At 46.0% G+C, this 13,694-nt stretch overlaps 1 protein-coding gene across 2 annotated transcripts in view; it reads right to left on the bottom strand.

The window, feature by feature from the left end:
• The window catches only part of ADAMTS17 (ADAM metallopeptidase with thrombospondin type 1 motif 17), a 367,322-nt gene that overhangs the window by 280,743 nt on the left and 72,885 nt on the right, over positions 1-13,694 (bottom strand). The window contains exons 5-8 of one of the 2 annotated variants that reach the window (XM_033188835.1): positions 8,661-8,744; positions 7,782-7,939; positions 7,391-7,516; positions 430-473 (exon numbers count right to left, since the gene is read on the bottom strand). In XM_033188835.1, coding sequence (XP_033044726.1) covers positions 430-473; positions 7,391-7,516; positions 7,782-7,939; positions 8,661-8,744 — 412 coding nt within the window. The remainder of the gene's footprint in view (positions 1-429; positions 474-7,390; positions 7,517-7,781; positions 7,940-8,660; positions 8,745-13,694) is intronic. The other variant, XM_033188836.1, reaches the window with a different exon arrangement.

Here is a 13,694-nt window from a genome sequence, read left to right as displayed (position 1 = left end):
GCAAGGAGCCTGGCACCAAGGTAAAGGGTAAAGCTCAGTAAAGGTCATTTGCATGCATGAGAACAAACTGCTAAGCTTCCATCTCATGACCACAGCTATGTAACTTAGTGGGCTGCCTCTCCTGCCTGGGTGACCAAAATGCTCAGAGCCAAATGCAACCCCAACTGCAGATCCCTTTGAACAGCCTGGTGGCTCTTCCCCTTGGTGTCACTCTTCATAGCTTCTTCATCTAGATGCCTTCTGCCATAAATAACTTCAAAACATTTCAGGAAAATAGTAAAAGGAAAGTCAAAGACCAACTTACAAGAAGGAAGGCAACAGAATGTGCAGTGCTTGTTTGAGGACAGCTCCTCCACTGTGATCAAGAAGTCTCCAGATTCTCCCAGGGTGTATCAGCCCCTTAGATTATTATTTCAACTCTAAACTTACCAACAGTGTCACACGGTTCATCTTTGTGTACACAGAAATCTGTCCTAAAAGAAAAAAAAAAAAAAAAAAAAGGCCATCATCAGGTATATGCAGTATCCCCAAGACTGGAAAAAGAAAATACTGTCAGTTAACCTCAAGTAGTCATCTTGCAATGCTATTGTTCCAGTGGTCACAGGCCACAGTGAATGATAACAAACAGCAGCGTTTGGCAACAGTAACCCATCCACATTTCCCAGGGGTAGGTCCACTTACCCCACATGAGAATCTTCTTTTACAAATGAACTATTCTATACATAACAGTTGCTGGAAGGACTCCTTTCAGCAGCTGAAAATGTTTTGGAAGGTGTTTGCCAAGTCACTGATCAGAGACAATTCTCAGACAATAGCATCCAACTGCAGTGGCTTCCCCAAGCTACTCCACTTGGGCAGCAACTGGTTTTTGATGCTGTAATGACCATGTATCACTTTAACGAGAAGACAACAAAAAGTCATCTCTAAAAACTGTATTCCTCTACTATGCAGCCATAAAACGGAATGAGATCATGTTCTTTGCAGGGACATGGATGGAACTGGAGGCCATTATCCTCAGCAAACTAACACAGGAACAGAAAAGCAAACACCACATGTTCTCACTTGTAAGTGGGAGCTGAATGATGAGAACACATGGACACATGGTTGTACACACACACCAGGGCCAGCCAGGTGAGGGGGGCTAAGGGAGAGGGAGAGCATGAGGAAGAATAGCTAACGGATGCCAGGCTTAATACCTAGGTGACGGGTTGATCTGTGCTGCAAACCACCATGGCGCATGTTTACCTATGTAATCAACCTGCACATCCTGCACATGTAACCCAGAACTTAAAAGTTGAAGGATAAAAAACTGTATTCCTTAAAGCTCCCCAGGATCCCCTGGGTGGGTGGGCATCTGTGGACCAGTGAGACAGCAAAGATGCTTAAAACCTGGTCCAGCCCTGGTTCTGCAGGTACAAGGGGTTCATCTGGCTTCCTGTGGGGAAGTCAGGGGTCTGGGCTCTTCTTTCCTAATGCTGGATCATTCCTATGGTTCTTTGTAAGTTCCACGGTCAGCAGTTGACCACAGAGGGTTGGCTGGGGCAGGACTCAGCCTGGGAGCCGGGTGAGGAGCCACAACCTGGCCCAGACATGGCCCCTCCCAGGCCCCACACTCATCTTCTCTCAGGGCCCAAAGAACGCTTGAGATCCACACTTTTCATAACCTCACTCCAAAACCAAGGGAACTTTCAGGGAAATGGAGAAGGAATATCATAAAGAGATGAAAAGGCCTAGTGACTCGATTTTTCCATCAGACTCCATTTTAGAAGATGAAGGAATAGGCGACAGAAGCAGCACTGGCAGAGGGGAAACCAAACAAAATTAGGGGCATAGGTGTTCTCACTAGCCCAATACCTATCTAGCCCCAGCCCCTTCGTTCAGCACCCTTCCCAATTCAGCACCCTTCCCAATTCTGGTGTTTTGAGCAGCACATGCACGCATGCACACACACACACATTCATACAAAGACCAGGCTGGCCCAGGACCTTGTTCCAGGGTTTCTCAGAGTTGTGAACAGTATATGTTTAAAGCTTTGCCCCATTGCCTCAGCTGGGCAAAGGGAGAAAGGGACCCAGGCCTCAGTCTGACAGAAGAGAAATGAAGCTGCTGGCCAAGGCCAAGTCGGGCGCCATTTTGCAGAGAGCCAGTCCTCTGGCTGAGGAGGACTCTACCTCCGCGCATTCTCCGATCTAATGGCCGCCCTGAGGGGAAACAGGCAGTCTCGAATGACAGACCCCCAGGCACCACCCACTGCTTCATCTGAGGAAGAGGTGTGTTCAGCTCAGGGAGGGAAAGCTACACTCAGAGGCCTGTCTTGAAAAGCTCAGCCGAATCTGAATCTCTATCCTTCCTGTTCAAGGTACTTTCTCAGAAGAGAAACAGCAAGCCACCTGCCTGCAGGGGCGGCTTTATCTCCAGGGAACCTGGCTTTGTTCCATTCATTATCAGGGGCATCCACTTTTTATGTCATCCCACTGCCAACTCATGTCAAACCCCCAGGCAGGGACTGTAGCATTCACTTCAGGAATGAAAAAAGTGAGGGCTAGATTCGGCTCCCAGTCCCGACATCCACTGAAACTCCAAGGTGCATTCCTTGAGGCTGAGGTGGATCTGCATGACAGGGCTGGCTTTGTGGGTGTCTGACCCATGCCCTGGGCTAATGCTTTGCTGTTGCAGGGTCCCATGTTTTCATTTTGCATGGGGCACTACAGGTTACACAGGTCGTCCTGTGCATAACTCACAGCCAGGCATACAGTTGGGACTCAATAAATTCTTTTATTAATTGACTGATATTTCCAGACCCTTTCAAGGGGCCCTGCAAGCTACCCAGCAGCCATGGCCTCACCAGCATTGGAAGCCTGGGAGCATAACACCAAGTTCCACAGATACTTACTGGGACCTCACCACGTGCAAAGCCTGGCAAGAGGGTCCCTTGGCAGAAGGTGAAGGGAAGGGTGTCCCGAGGAGTTAGATGGTATTATGCTGGAGGGGAAGGTCTGGCCAGAGGGATCCTGGTGGTGCAGCTTTGGGCCAGCTGTGTCTGCTGTGGCGCCTTTCAGGCATTCTCACCCGGAGCACAGACCCAGGCTCAAGGAGGAGTTCTTGACTCCAGGGAGGAGTTCTCTGCATTCTCAGCTTTCTGGGTCAGATGTGTAGCCCAAGGTGAAGCCCTCCTAGGTGCTGAGGCCCCCTGAGCCCTGGCCTCTGTGTGGGCTCCGTGTGGCCCCAGGCCCAGTCCACTCATGGGTCCTTCCTAGTCCCAGCCACAGCTGCAGAAAACCCAGCTTCCACCGCTTCTGGCTCAGCAGCTCCTGCTGGACGTGATGTCATCCTCATAGTCTCCACAGCAGCCACCTAGCCACCTGTTTGTCAGGGAATGTCTGGGAGAATACACTGTCTGGCTTGGTCACAGCCCAGAAGGTGAAAAAAGAACCTTAAACGGTAGGAAACCCTCACATTGGCCAGTCCTAGCTCAGGACCTGGAAGCTGTCCCCTGACAACAGCCAGGCCCGTGCAGCCTCAGCTCGGGTTACAGTGGGAGGAAAAGACAGCTTCTCCAGGGCGGCAGCTGCCTCGCACCCAATCTCCTTGTGAAAACATCAGCCCGTTATTATCTCAACCTAGGGAATTGCAGCTCTTTACCTCTAGTCATTAAACAAGGATTCCTGGCCAACTCAGCTTCCTGCCCGACTCCAGAGCGGCCTCCCCCGTCCTTGAAGGAGATCCTCAATTTAACATCTGCAAGGACCCAGAAGACAGGACATGCACTGATCTGTTCAGTCCAGCAGCTCCATGGCAGCAGGTGAGAGGGACTGTGATTGCTCACGTAGCTTCAAGGCGTCAGTCCAAAATGCAGAAGAAAGCTCAAGCTCCCGGGCTGGCAACAGGTAACAGCTATGCAAGAGGCCAATCGCATTCCTCATCTGGAGCCCAGCAGCCTGCGGCTGACAAAACCTTGTTTTCTCTGTCCCTGGAGGAAGACATTGCTCATGCCCCCAGCATCCTCACCCAGAACCACTCCCATGCAATTAGGATCCCTCTCCAATGTGTTTAGTTAGAACAGAACATTTTTACTATGAATTTTTTTTATTGTGCTACATGAACATAAAATTTACTATCTTAACCATTGAGTGTAAAGCTCAGTAATGTTAACTAAATTCACACTGTCATGCAATCATCACCACCATCCACCTCCAAAACTTTTCCGTCATCCCACACTGAAACTCTGCACCCATGAAATAATAACTCCCCATTCTCCCTTCTCCCCAGCTTCTGGTAACCACCATTCTTTGTCTCTATGAATCTGACTACTGTAAGTACCTCATGTAAGTGGAATCATGCAGTATTTGTCCTTGAGGTTCATCCATGTTGTAGCATGTATCACAATCTCCTTCCTTTTTAAGGCTGAGTAATATTCCCTTGTGCATATACAGCATATTTGTTTACCCATTCATCTGTCGATGGACATATAGGTCACTCCCACCTTTTGGCTGTCATGAATAATGTTGCTATGAACATGAGTGTTCAAATATCAGAGTCTCTGCTTTCAATTACTTTGAATTTCAGTTCTTTTGGGTTCAGAAGTGGGATCATATGGTAACTCTAGTTTTGAGGTTTTGAGGAACCATCATCTGGTTTTCTATTGTGGCTGTACCATTTTACATTCCCACCAATGGTGCACAAAAGAGTTCCAATTTCTCCACATTCTTCCAACACTTGTTATTTTCCATTGTTCTGTGTATTAGTCCATTTTCACACCACTGACAAAGACATACCCAAGAATGGGCAATTTACAAAAGAAAGAGGTTTAATGGACTTACAGTTCCACGTGGCTAGGGAAGCCTCACAATCATGGTGGGAGGCGAAAGGCACGTCTCACATGGCGGCAGACAGAAAGAGAGCTTGTGCAGGGAAACACCCCCTTATACAATCGGATCTTGTGAGACTTCTTCACCATCCCAAGAACAGCACAAGAAAGACCTGCCCCCATGATGCCATTACCTCCCATCAGGTCCCTCCCACAATAAGTGGGAATTCAAGATGAGATTTGGGTGGGGACACAGCAAAACTGTATCATTTTGTTTTATAGTAGCCACTGTAAAAAGTGTGAGGTGTAGAAAAGAACATTTTTACACAAAATATTTCCTCTGTGGTAAGTGAGAAGGGTGAAAAATGAAAAGAAAGTCTAACTCATAGCATCTTTGCACTGAGGGTACGTCATGACTGCCGAGGTCTCTTTGTAAAAGGGCTAATACAGATGTCTTGCCAACAGTCATCTTGGTGACATTTATTGCCTCTGAAAAAAATGCCATTCATCCCCAAATGCAGACTACTTACAAGTGCTTTCTCCACTCAATGAAAGGAAATAGCAGGAAAGAGAAAACTTCTTCCAGTATAGGGAAAATTATCATAAGCTATTATTTTTTTTTAACAAAACACCAGAAATTATAGATTTTCTACAGTATTTATAAAAACTATTTTCAAAGTAGAAACCTTGGGAGTTTAGCTGCATATTCCACAGATGATGTTGTTTAGAGTTCCTCTCTAGGAAAGTCTTTCAGACCAAATATAATTACCATTTGGAAAATCAGCTCCATTTACTTATGATCATGCACAGACATGGTTCCCAAGGACTCGAATCCACTCTCAAATCACAGTGCCCTTAACCTGAATGCTGTGACACCTGGGGTATTCTACAGAAAGTCTCACAGTTCCCAAATGCCATTGCAGAGTGCCTCGAGCAACAGCGGCCTCTGGCCAGTGAGTGTGGGCAGTGGGCAGCCACTGCTCTTGGGGAAGACGTCCAGTGCTCACTGGAGTGGGCAAGTCCAGGTCAAAAGCATGAACCAGGTCATGTTCATCCCTTGGTCCCTGATGCCTGCTACTGCATTAGCCATGTTACAGACAATCAATTATTAAACAGACTTTTTCTAAAATGTCTCTTCAATAATTCTGATTATCTATGCTAGGACTTATATATGGATTATATATTTAATCATACGCTGTAGAAGCAGCAAGTGTTCTCCTAAGGGACTGGCACACTACAAAGCACACTGTGAAATGTGTAACAAAGCATACTGAGGGCTGGCAATTGACGAACCATCCACAGGAGTGAGCAGGCATCTATTTGGTAATGGGTGGTGGCCTTGAGTCTATTGTAGGATTTTTTTTTTTTTTTTTTTGAGACAGAGTTTTGCTCTTGTCACCCAGGCTGGAGTGCAATGGCATGATCTCAGCTCACTGTAACCTCTGCCTCCCAGGTTCAAGCAATTCTCCTGCCTCAGCCTCCCAAGTAGCTGGGATTACAAGTGTGCACCACCATGCTCAGCTAATTTTTGTATTTTTAGTAGATACGGGGTTTTTTAATGTTGGCCAAGCTGGTCTCAGACTGCTGACCTCAGGTGATCTGCCCGCCTCAGCCTCCCAAAGTGCTGGGATTACAGGCGTGAGCCACCGCACCTGGCCTATTCTGGGATTTTTGAAAGGAACGAAAGCTGCACTGTCTGGTGTCTGGGGCTGGAGTCACAGAACTTCCCCAGATGACTGAGAGGTCATGGGGCTCAGAGTTTGTAGCACATGGCCTGAGAAATGCAACCAAAAGCCTTTCTTGACTCAAAACCAAATGTTAAGTGAGATTTAACTCTTTGTGGAGGGCCAGGCGTGGTGGCTCACACCTGTAATCCTAGCACGTTGGGAGGTTGAGGTGGGCAAATCACCTGAGGTCAGGGGTTCCAGAGCAGCCTGGCCAACATGGTGAAACCCCCTCTCTAATAAAAATACAAAAATTAGCCGGGTGTGGTGGCACACGCCTGTAATCCCAGCTACTCAGGAGGCTGAGGCAGGAGAATCGCTTGCACCCAGGAGGCAGAGGTTGCAGACAGCCAAGATTGTATCACGCTGCACTTGAGCCTGGGCAACAGAGGAGACTCTGTCTCAAAAAACAAAACACAAAACAAAAAAACCTTTTTGTGGAGAAACAAACTGCCCCCAAGCTAAAGATAGGATAAAATTCTCCCTTCCACAACTTTACGTCCAAATTCACAGAGGAAAAGCAAGCATGCAGTTTGGGAAGTAGCTTCTTTAAATTAAAAAAAGTCGTTAAAATTCAAAGTTGACATATTCTTAGCATCTCTAATAAAAAGCTGGTATTTTTAATCTAATAGATTAAGTTATTAAGGAATATTTCTGTGTATTTTGTAAAGGGAGAGTTTTGGTATGAACATGTAACATATTTTGTTTACATTATTAAAGTAAAGCAACCAAAGAAAAATCGGTGTTCCTCAAAGAGGGGTGAAACATAAGAAAAAAATGATATAGCCACATCAACGTCAACAACATACAATAGTTGTATCCCCCAGAAATAAATGGTCCAAGTCCTGACCCTCAGTACCTGTGAATGTGACCCTTCGTGGAAAAAAGGTCACTGCAGGTGGAATCAAGGTAAGATGTGGTCACACTGGAGTAAGTAAGGTGAGCCCAAATCCTATGACTGTCATCTTTATAGGAAGAGGGAAGTCTGGACAGAGAGATACGCAGGGAGAACACCATGTGACAATGGAGGAGGGACAAAGAGGGACACAGCTACATGCCCAGGCATCGTACTTCCCTCAAAGGTGGATACCACCGTTAACCCCCACTTACTAATGAGGAAACCAAAGCCCAGACAGGTGGCCCAAGGTCTGATTTCCAAGCCTGAATTCTTAACAACATGCCTATTTCCTCTCTGAAGGGAAACATCTCTTCCCTTTCGCATGTCAGCTACAGGCCAAATCCCATCTTACCTGGTCACAAACACAGCAGCATCCACCAGGGGCGGGTCGTCCTTCCCACCAGGAACCTGGTTATTGCCGAGGTACCGCGCTCCTCCATACTCCTCGTTCTGCCAGTGACAGAAGCTCTCCAGGGACCGCTCACCATGGTGCCCAATGGACAACTTAGCCTAAAAGAAATCGGGACAGTTAGAGACACAACTGCCTGGGAGGCCAGAGTTTATATCCAGACTATGGCAAGGATGTTAAGGTGGAGGCAGTCACTCACTGAGACATCATTTGATGACTCACTGCCCTCGAAGAGAAGCCTGATGCCAGTGGGTATATGGCATAGATCCAGAGAGACCATCAGGGGCCTTATATATAGGTGCAAATGAAGACTATGTTGTTTTTTAAAAAAGCATCTTATTTTCTGCAAACAGAACAGTATCCCAAACCACGCAATGGTCCCTCAGTCTCATGGTGATGGCTTGACTTGGCAGGTAACATCAGCGTGTGGGAAGGCGCGCCACTGAAAGACCAGAAAATAATGCTGCTGTGAACCCAAACTGGGGTTGAAGCTCTAATGTAGTTTCAGAAGGGAAGCCACGATGCCAGAGACCTCGTCATCAAGCTTTTGCACATATCCTAGAGACTCCATAAGAGACCCTTCGGGAGTGGAGGGGGATGTGTGTGGGCTCACTGCTTAGGGTTCCTTGAGTTTCTCAGCAGCCCACCCTCACACCATGCTTCCAGTACTGATGCCGGCTTTCCTCTCACACTGGCAAAGCCACAGAGGGTGACGACTCCCTGGAGCAACTTCCTGGAGCCCCGCTTAGCATTCAACAGCAATTGGGAAGCTCCAGGCCAGCCACATTTTCTGCATGCTTGGAAGGTGCCTGTGGGACTTACGGGACGTTGTCGTAGCAGGACAAGCTTGGTCACTTGAATGTTAATTTTAATCCCCAGGCTCTGGTGCTGGAACATATTGTATACCTATCAAGACAAAAAAAAGAAATAAAGATATAAAGATAAAAAAATTTTTTAAATACAGTAGTATCCTGAATGGGAACTTGGGACACAGAAAAGAGATTATGTAAAAATAAGGAAATAGAAATAAAGCGTAGACTTTACTTTATAACGCTGTATCAGTATTGGTGCATTAATTACAACAAACATGCCATTCTAATATGAGAGGCTCATAATGGGGAAACTATGTATGGCAGTTCTCTATATTAACTGATCAATTTTTCTGTATATCTAAAATTATTCTAAAATACAAATTCCATTCACAAAAAAATTTAAAAATCAATATTAAAAATATAGGTTGTATTCTTCCAGTACTAAAAATAACTAAAGAATAATTACATGAAATTCAAATGTCAGTGTCCATACATAAAGTCTTATTGGAATGAAAAACACATATGCGAGAAACATAACCCAGATTTTACTTAAAAAGTTGTCCAGGAAAGCCAAAAATGTCCTTAAAAATGGATTTGCCAAAAGAAAAATGTAAATAAGAGAAACCTCTAGAATCATACACATGTGTGCAAACATACATATACAGTATGCTTATGTATATGCATAAAGCTAAGCAGGAAATAGTTGGTTAAAAAAAACACACACGCACATAGGAAAGGTGGTTTTGAAAAAAAGAAAGGGCAGAAGGCTGAAAACTTCCATTCTGGGCTTTCATGCCTGGAGTTTAAGGGGACCTTCATGAAGGGGCTGGGGGAGACAGATGCCTGCTGCTGAACGCCAGCCTGGGTCATTGCTAACCCTTGCCACATCCCACCAAGGCGGGCATCTCCACCACTCTCAGCTGGGAAACAGGGAAACCAGTTCATTGAGGTAAAGCCACCTGTGTGAGACCCACAGCCAGTCACAATGGTTTGATTCAAACTCAGCCCTGTCCAGCCAAAAGGTCTACATTCCTTCTTTATTTCCTCAAGTCCCATTGTAACCAAAGTTTGTCACTGAAATAAACTGCAGTAACAGAAAAGGTCCTATCTTTCTTAATTTTGCATATCTTGTTGCAGAACTTAATCGTAAGGACCTCAACATCAAGCAGTCACAGGAAAGTGATTCAAGAGGAAGAGAAGGGAAACCTGGAATAAGGCGAAGGAGTCAAAGTTGACATGGATGGAAAAAGCCCACTGCAGCTGACGAGCTGCAGGTCATTATGACTCTGCCGAGTTCCTTTTCCGTAACATGGAGAAAGCAGGATTGCGAGAGGTACATGAATAGCGTACTAAAGGTGGTGGCAGTTGGAAGGTGTGGAGGGAACAAGAATGAGAATCTTTTGAATATTCTACTTGGTTTTTACCTATAGACACAACCCAGGAGGGAGAATTTTCCAGCAGGAACATTAAAACTTTCTCCAGCTGGTGCTGTGTTCACGCCATCAATACATCAGCAGCAGCAGCAAGCGACGAGCACGGTAGACAGCATCGCCAGGGTCAACTCAGGCCAAGCGGAGCCACTCAACACAGCTGCACCCAGCCCACAAGTGCTAGAAGCCAGGCACGCAGTGTTTGAGCATCTCCGTGACAAAGGAATCCGCTGTGCCACTGCTTGAATTTTACTCTTTGAAAACCATTATTACAGTTAAAACAAACAAACAAACAAAAAACCTATCTTTGTGTGACGTAATATTCCTTCACACAAGGAAAAATAGAACACATCCAGTTGTTCTGTTCTCACTTTTGTTATTTTCAAAATCTCCTTTCCTCAAGAACTAGCTGTCGTTTTCTTAATACTGGACCATCTACAAGCCAGTTCTGAAGTCATGTATTCATTATCTATCTCCAAGCCTGGGAGAGGAAGGGGGAGGCACCTAACTTGTTCCTTGTTTTGATAGTTCGAGAATCATCCAATGGCTGTAATTCAAATCTTCCCTAAAATATTCAGCATCAGAATTGGGTCTAAACCGGTAAATTTCAGCTCAAAACATGAAAATTAGGAAAAATGAAAACCTGAAGCTATGAGGGAGAAAATTCAAGTTGCACAGTGTTCACTGAGATTGCACAGCACAATGTAAACACTGCCTGTCATGTCAACCCCAGTCAAAACCAAAAACATTAAGGAATACTACAGATTTAAAGAAGTAACATGAGAAAGCAATCCTCAATGATATTCTGATATGCCACAAAAGGCAAGACTGCAAGGAACAGTGCAAGTTTCAGGAAGAACAAAACTGTAGGAACAAGCTCCCTTGTCAAAATCACCCAACTTCTCCTTGGCGGGCTGATGACAGTTCAGAGCCACGTGCACTCCATACACCATTAGCCCAAAGCTCAGTCACCTCCCTTAGAACAAATGCCACTAAAAAGATGGGAGATGGAAGGGGGATGTGAAAGTTTCGTGCTCCAGGGGCCGCGGGGGAGGCAAAAATGGGAAGGTGTTTAATGGGTACAGAGTTTCAGTTTTGCAAGAGAAAAAAGCTGTAGAGATTGATTGCACAACAATGTGAACATAAGAATACTGAATCACACAGTTAAAAATGGTTAAGATGGTAAATTTCATGTTAACTGTATTTTACTACAATTAAAAATACAAAGTTAACTAATTAAAAAAATAAAGCTTCATGCTCTAAATAATGTTCTTTAGCAAGTCTTGTAAGAAGACATTTCCTCTTGACATGTAACTAGGGCACTGACATCCAAGAGAGCAGGTACCAAAGCCTGAGCACAGCTCAAGCACTTTGTCACCTGCCAGGTGCTGACCACAGGCTCTGACAAAGCTCAGAGCACAGGGCAAGGCACACATTCAGAATCTCCCTTGAGGTCCTGTGCCAAGCCAGGCGAGCCAGATGAAAATCCGATGGCAGCCACAAAACACAAGGTACAAGCCTCAAAGACATGTAATAAAGTCTCTGCTTTTTTTTCCCATGGAAACTCATGCTCAGGAGAAGTCTTCGAGGCAATGGCTACACGATGTTTAGGGAGACACCTGGTTGGGGCGGGAACAGCACAGCCAAGCGTCTGGAAATTCTGTCTCCGGCGTCCAGCTCTGGCTGCGTCCCAGCAAGTGTTCAGCCCTGGCTGTGTTTGTCACATTTCCTTGGCAGCCTAGGGGCCTAGCAGGGTGGACCTGCTGCCAGCAGCACACTATGGCTTCTCTGGCTAGGCAATGTGGGGACACAGTAAGGGAGGGGCAGACAGGGACTACAGAAGGAGCCGTGGTTGGAGGCACAAGGAGAGGAGCTGCTCACCACACCAGGCTGGGCTTCACAAGGACACCACCTGCCTGTATAACCCAACGCCTCCCTAGAGCCAGACAGGGACTTGTGGGTGACACTCTTAGGTTGCATACACCGCTATTAAGACCCCCAAACAGGAGAAAGCTATGCTCTGTAGCACAGTATCTGAGTGGGGTCCCCAAAGCAGCAGCACCAACGTTACATGGGCACTTGTTGGAAACGCACATTCTGGAGTCCACCCCAGCCCCCACTGAATCAGAGACCCTGGGGTTGGGCAGGCCATCTGTGTTGAACAATGCCCCTTCCCCACCCTGCTCCAGGGCCTCCACCCCCACTGGAGTGTGGGAACCAGAGTGCTCTAGCACTATGCTAGTCTTGCTGGTCACCAGAGAGAGGCTTGTTGTCTCTTTCACATGGTAATTTAGTAAAATTGATGTCATTTTCCCTCGAAACAGAACTTGCCTGGAACAGCTCAGGTTTTTCATTCCATTCCACGGTCGTTAAGGAAGCTAAGAACAACCAAAGCTCTGTCAAGCGAGCGGCCCCATTTTCCAATTTGGCTGCCCACACGCACGGTTTCTGGTATCAGCACCACCTGTTTCCGTCTGCAATTTGTTCTTTAAAATATTCCTGCTCCTGTGTCACCGCCATCCCAACCAAAGGAGAATCACATGACGTACACAGGAAAGCACCACAGCACATCCGGAAAACCCACAACAGTGGGACCAGAGCACCGCTCTGCGGCTTGGGTCAGCTCAGGGGCTCGGCCCGATGGAGGCTTCACCCTCCACACGTACCTGCACAGGTGAGTGGTTTGCCAGGGACACAGAGCCAGGAGCCGAACTCCATTCCCCCAGGTAAGAGGCAGGCAGAAGCATATTTTAAAACACTAACCAGAGCACATCACTCTTCTGCTTAAGCCCATGCAGCAGCTTCCCACTGCCTGGAACAAACACTGAAGCTCTATACTCACAAAACACCAACTCCCTGTCCCCCCAACCCCACCCTCATTCTATGACTTGGATACTGCAGTTACCTCATGTAAGCAGAATCATTTAGCACTTGTGTTTTTGTGACTGGCTTATGTCACTTGGCATAATGTCCTCAGTGTTCATCCATGTTGTGGCATGTGTGGGAATTTCCTTCCTTTTTAAGGCTGGATGATATTCCATTGTATGGACACTCCACATTTGGTTTATGTGCTCATCTGCCAATGAACACCTTGGCTGTTGCCATCTTTCGGCCATTGTGAATAATGCTGCTGTGAACACGGGTGTACAGATATCTCTTCCAGGCTCTGCTTTCATTTCTTTTTTTATTTTTGTGGTAGGTCTAAATGAATATATCTTTATTTATAATGTCAACATTTATTTTAGATTCAGGGGTATGTGTACAGGTTGGTTACATGAGTACATTGTGTGATGCTGAAGTTTGGGAATCACCCCATTACCCAGGTACTAAGCACAGTACCCAGAGGTAGTTCTTCAGCCCTTGCCCCGCTCCCTGTCTCCCGTCTCTAATAGTCCCCAGGGTCTGTTGCCATCTTTTAAAAAAGTTTATTTCTAATTTTTGTGGGTACAAAGTAGGTGTACACATTTATGGGGTACATGAAATATTTGGATACAGGCATACAATGCATAATTATCACATCAGGGTAAATGGAGTACCCATTTACCCTTTGTCTTACAGACAATCCATTTACACTTTTAGTTATTTTAAAATGTACAATTATTGACTATAGTCAC

Source organism: Trachypithecus francoisi, unplaced genomic scaffold, assembly GCF_009764315.1.
Source record: "Trachypithecus francoisi isolate TF-2019V2 unplaced genomic scaffold, Tfra_2.0 Lachesis_group3, whole genome shotgun sequence".
NCBI classification, from domain to species: domain Eukaryota; kingdom Metazoa; phylum Chordata; class Mammalia; order Primates; family Cercopithecidae; genus Trachypithecus; species Trachypithecus francoisi.
This window is presented reverse-complemented; position numbering and strand designations above follow the sequence as displayed.